The sequence below is a fragment of the Clytia hemisphaerica genome, unplaced genomic scaffold, assembly GCF_902728285.1.
Source record: "Clytia hemisphaerica strain Z4C2 unplaced genomic scaffold, Clytia hemisphaerica genome assembly, whole genome shotgun sequence".
Taxonomy (NCBI): domain Eukaryota; kingdom Metazoa; phylum Cnidaria; class Hydrozoa; order Leptothecata; family Clytiidae; genus Clytia; species Clytia hemisphaerica.
Window position 1 is genome coordinate 195,526 of NW_027103268.1, and position 5,412 is coordinate 200,937.

Below are 5,412 nucleotides of genomic sequence, written 5' to 3' on the forward strand. Positions count from 1 at the left end.
GTAATAGTATCACCTGAACTTTCAAGATTGAGCTGAAGTTCAGGAGGGTAGATTTCTTTATAGTTTTCCATAAATAAATTGTCATCATTGATGGTTAAAAGATCGTCGATGAATCGAAAAGTGTTTGAAAAGCGCCTTGCTTTTTGTAAATTTTCTTTCTTGAGGCTTTTCACCCATACATATGCTAAGCCTCAGTCTAAGATTTCAAGGCATTTTTAATCTCCCAAATTACAAAAAACTTGCAAAATGTATGTACATAAGCATAGCATATAAGCATGAGGCTCAAAAAATTCGTTTTGCTAAGCATAGAGGCTCACCAAAATTTACCCTTACTGCATTGAGAAGTTTTTTACTCTTTTTTTCAGGGGTGTTCCTGCTTCATCTTCTACAGAAAGCGTATTCAGAGAAGCCTTTTCTCGCATCGGAGAGATTCGATCATTTTGTTCAGAGAAAGTTCCCGTTCTGGCCCTTAGCGCAACAATTGAGATGGACTTCACTGAAATTTTGCGTGGTGCATGCAGTCTGTCTAAATATGTAAAGTATATTCATTCTTCTCCTGATAGAAAGAATATTAGACTATCAATCGTAGATGCTGGGAGCAAATCAATATCGTGCTTCAATTGGCTGCTCAACATTATCAGTCAAAACAGTGAAAACACTCCAAAAGTGTTGATATATTGTCGATCTCAGAAACTGGTTTCTTGGTTATTTGGGCAGTTTCTATCCAAACTTAGATTAGGAATCTACAAAAATCGGGAAAAGCATTATGATAATTTTCTTGTTGGCATGTTTCATGCAGACACATCACCACACAACAAAGAGAAGTACCTTGCTTCGCTTACTTCTGTAGATGATACATTACCTCGTGTCATAATTGCAACAAGCACAATCGGGTGTGGTATCAATGCAAAAAAATTAAAGTATGTTTGTCATTTTGGGCCTGCTTTTTCACTGCCAGCAGATTGGGCGGGCAGGACGGAATGATGAATCGGATTATCATGCCATATTATACCCAAATAAGACTCAGGGCAGCAGATGGCTCCATCTTAATACGAAAGAATGATTTTAAAACTGTGTAGGCATATTTACTTCTTCCATAACACTTGAAATAAAGGACTGCAACTCGATAATGCTCAAACAGCCTTTCTCCATCCCCCTCTTTGATTGCATCATTTATTGACCTCAACAACAAATTGTAAGTAAACAATGCTTTCTGATAACTCAATTTGTGATTGATAGTTTCCTTCTCTTCCTCCTCAGTAGGTTCGTTAGTTGATTCCATAGCATTTCTAGAAATGAAGAAATTATTTCTATATATTTTTTCAAATATTATTGTATTTGAGTGATATTTTCTGCTAAACATTTTCTGTTATATCAGATTCTATTGTAATTATTTTAGCACATTTTCGATAGAGCTTTCAAAGATTATTTTATCTTAAACTTTAGACAGGATATCTATTTTTTATTACCTGTCATATTGGTGCTTAGCAACTTCGTAGCTGTCTCGCCCGTTTTTTGTCTTGTACGGTTTTTTTGTTGTGTTTTCGCATTTCGAACAAAAGTACAGTTTCATCTTGAATGGATTATCCTCGACTTTAGCATTTTCTTTGATCTCAACATTATACATCACTGTGAATCTGAAAATACAAAAAGAAATCTTGGTAAAAAAGGGTTAAACTCGTAGAATACCGGGTGCACCAAAAAAAAGTATACAGGTTTGTCGAGATATTGTGAGCTTCAGGATTTAAATTTTTTGTTCATTCTTTTTTTATTGTATAGAGGATGCTCTAACTTGAATTTTGAGCTATTATACATTAAATTTGAAAAAGCAGTTCGAAAGTTATTTCCAAAAAACTAACTTTTTTTCCATGTCGAAATTTCAAAAAATCATTAAAAACAGCAATCACGCTATAAATAAGACAAAATGACAAAAAAACAACTTCATTGTTTCTTTTATTCTTTTTTCTCTTATCTTATATTTGGCCAACAGTTTGCCCATCTTATTTGCACGTCATGAATATTTCCAACACCATCAAACTCAATGCAGACCCAAGTTCTTTGAACAACTAGTCAAGAAATGGTGATCTTGTTTTTCAAAAATTTTCTCACATATCATAACATCAAAACCTTGGAGATTTCCAAAAAAAAATTTCAGCTTTTCCAAAAATATTATCTTACATGGAAATAGCTTGTTTTACCATATTCTTAAATTCCGTGACGAGTTTTGATGAACACAGTTGCATTTTTTGGTATTTTTATGTGTAAACAAGGTAAGTGTCAAGAGAAAAGTTTGCTCGCTGTTTTTGATGGTTTTTTGAAATTTCGACATTAAAAAAAAGTCAGTTTTTTTTAAATAGTTTTCGAACTACGTTTTCAAATTTAATGTATAATAGCTCAAAATTCAAGTTAGAGCATCCTCTATACAATAAAAAAAGAATGAACAAAAAAATTAAATCCTGAAGCTCACAATATCTCGACAAAGTTGTATACTTTTTTTTGGTGCACCCGGTATAAACCAACTTTGTTTACTATTACTTCACGCTGTAATAATATAGTCTTTATGCTAAAGTGCTGACCTTCTGAAATTTTCTTCCACATTCTTTTGTAGCCAAGCATATCTTGCATCGTTACCACTATTTTTGACATCGCCAGGAATAGGATCATCTGTAAGGTGAAAAAAAATTAATCATTAAAATTTTCAAAAGATAAGAGAATCCTTCAGAAAACTTATAAATTTCATCATTGGTACTTTCAACTTACCCTCGATTTTTTGCATATTAAAATGAGTCATCGTTGCAGCTACAATTAATGCATCTGTTTCGACATCGCTAAACTCTTTGAATGCGTTGAAATCGTCTTTAGCTCCTTTTTTGGCATTTGTTGAATTCGTTACATTCATCGACCATTCGGTGGTACCATGTTGGGCCCCTGATTCTCTTTGGCGAAATATTGTTTCCTTAACCTGATGGAAGTAAACGATTATTTTTTTTATGTAATTGGTATTTTTGATTCATTTTGATATTATAAAAATTATCATAGAAGGTTTAGTTATTATCAATATATAAGGCACACCTAAATATTGGTTTATTCAGTCTTACCTCGTATAGGGTTCGCTTCAAATGCCAGTCTTCATAAGCTGGTTTCAACCCTTGCAGCATCTCATAATCGTTTCGACAATCAACAAAGCCTTGTTGAGCGTTAATGATCCTCTCCTCTGTAAGCTGGTCTCCTCCGAACAATAGTGATTCGATGATTAGTCTCCTTATTTCATCATCTTCGTCAGTGTCAACGTCCATCATTGGAACATATTTGTCTTGAATTTCCCGTATAATTTGAATAATTTCGGTTGTAGAGTTTTCAGCGTGAAACGAAAGTCCAAGAGGTACCTGAATAAATAATGTTTATCTTTTTTAATTAAACTTTGTGACGGTATTTACCATAGTATAAAAGATTTCTAACATAATGTCACGACTCATATCTCCTCGTCAATTTATGTTTTTAAGTAAGGTATGTAAGATTATTAGGGCTTATACCAATACTTACAACGCGAGATTTTTCTGACATTTCTTTTGAAAATGCGTGAGGTATATGCCAGCAGACGTTTTTCCGTAGAAACTTGAATGCAGGGATGAAGTTAACAATGCTTCGGGCTATCAGGATCTTGTAGGTGCTTGAAAGCACTTCTTGCGTTTTCAATCCAGGGGATATAGGCATATTGCGATACTCTTGTAGTGTTCGATTGGCTAAATGTAAAAAGTGAAATTAAAGTGAAGTTTTTATCCCACTAAATTAGTCCTTTCTTATTGATCATCAATTCTGAAGAAAACAAAAATTTTTTGATGCAGATTTCGAAAATAATAGTCGTTGCCTTTAGAGGGATGAACCCTGTGTAATATAGCCATGTAGTGAAACCAATGGATGCTTTCATTACGTCTGTTCTTTCCTTGGTGTCTTGCCCTTTTCTCAAAGTCCAAGTTGTCTCCAACAATCTAAAAGAAAATTGATTGTTTCGGTTTTAGCAGAAACCAATCAACGTATTGTTTTAAATTTATCATTAGAACTAGAACAATTTTCACCGTAGCTTTGACTGGGATATTTAAAGGTGGAGGTCAGGTAGAAATGTACGTACACTTTTACATTTTTCAATGCAATGAAATTTCAGCCAAAGTGCCTCTCACCTCTTCTGGGGCATCCATAATGCTTTGAAAGAGCCATGTATAGTGCCTCGACCAACTATTGAAGCGGAACAGTCTTTCTTGACTTTTGAGGGTAATTTTTCAATTTTACTTTGCTAAAATTGAAAAAAGAATAAGTCAAGTGAAAGTGTACACAACATGAATATAGATTTCGGCTCAAAGGAGTAAAATTCAAAAAGGCATTCTGCAAGTATGAATATTTTGAATGTAAACATATAGAAAAGATTCAAGTAAAATGGTTGAAGATGAGGCAAACTAAACCAGACACATGACAGTCGGTGGCAAACAACGAAAAATGTTTGTGGAAAAAATCTTTCAAGCTTTCTTACCTCTAAAAATTTTAACAGAAATGCTACAAAGTATAAAAGAACTTTTCAAATCCTCTAGGAGACATAAACTTTTGCTCAAATCTAAAAAAACTTCAACAGTAAACTTTTTTTCTCAAATTACGAGCTTACAGAGAAAATCACGAGAAAGAGTTATCAGAACATCTAATATTCTTTTTGAATACATATTCTATTAAACCTAGATTTACTTAAAGCAAAACTTTAGAGCTTTCAAAATCTTCTAAAATTTCAAGCTAATTTGATAAAATCTAAAAATACATAACAAAACATTTCAAAACCATTTTGCATAAAAAAATTGCTAAACATTACAGAAAATTCTAACACAAAGCTCGTTCTTCTTTACAAAATCAAAAAGATTTGAACAAAAAGCTTCAAAATCATTTCAAACTTGTTGAGAAAGTACCTGAAGAGCTAGAAAACACAGTCCGGAAAATTTCTAACAAATTGTTGTCATTTTAGTTAGAACAGGATCTAAACACTCTACAAGAGAAATAGGATATCTAAATATCTATACAAAAGTAAATAGAAACTTAACATTTACAAGTCCAAAATCCTATCAAAAAGGACCCTGACTCTAAAGTTTGCCCTCCTTCGAGCCTGAGGGCCAGGATTTGGATTTGGATTGGGAGCCATGTTATTTCAACCACGGCCACGTCCGTTTGGGTTTTGATATGGATGATCAAAATGTAGTTGGGTCGCCATTGATTATTATAAGGAAGCTGGGGCTGGGCCATATAAATAGGCTGGAACGGATTGAAAAACTGGTTCGGAACAATATTCGGAACAGGCTGGTTTGGAACAATATTTGGAACAAGCTGCTGAATTGGAACAATATTCGGAACAAGAGGCTGCTGGATTGGAACAATATT

General features: G+C 33.6%; 1 protein-coding gene across 1 annotated transcript; it reads right to left on the reverse strand.

Moving 5' to 3' along the window:
* Positions 1-1,006: 1,006 nt before the first annotated feature.
* Positions 1,007-4,196, reverse strand: LOC136801447 (uncharacterized). Its single transcript, XM_067058091.1, has 8 exons — positions 4,179-4,196; positions 3,932-3,989; positions 3,544-3,743; positions 3,099-3,386; positions 2,761-2,962; positions 2,577-2,664; positions 1,470-1,637; positions 1,007-1,289 (listed from the first exon to the last, which is right to left on the reverse strand). Exons 1-8 carry the CDS (start codon positions 4,194-4,196, stop codon positions 1,007-1,009), a joined length of 1,305 nt encoding a protein of 434 aa, XP_066914192.1.
* Between the last annotated feature and the right edge of the window lie 1,216 nt (positions 4,197-5,412).

Coding starts and splice junctions, on each gene's coding strand:
- LOC136801447 (XM_067058091.1), bottom strand. Junction 3,387..3,543: donor TGTCAGAAAAATCTCGCGTT/GTAAGTATTGGT, acceptor TTATTTATTCAG/GTACCTCTTGGACTTTCGTT. Junction 2,665..2,760: donor TAATATGCAAAAAATCGAGG/GTAAGTTGAAAG, acceptor TTCACCTTACAG/ATGATCCTATTCCTGGCGAT.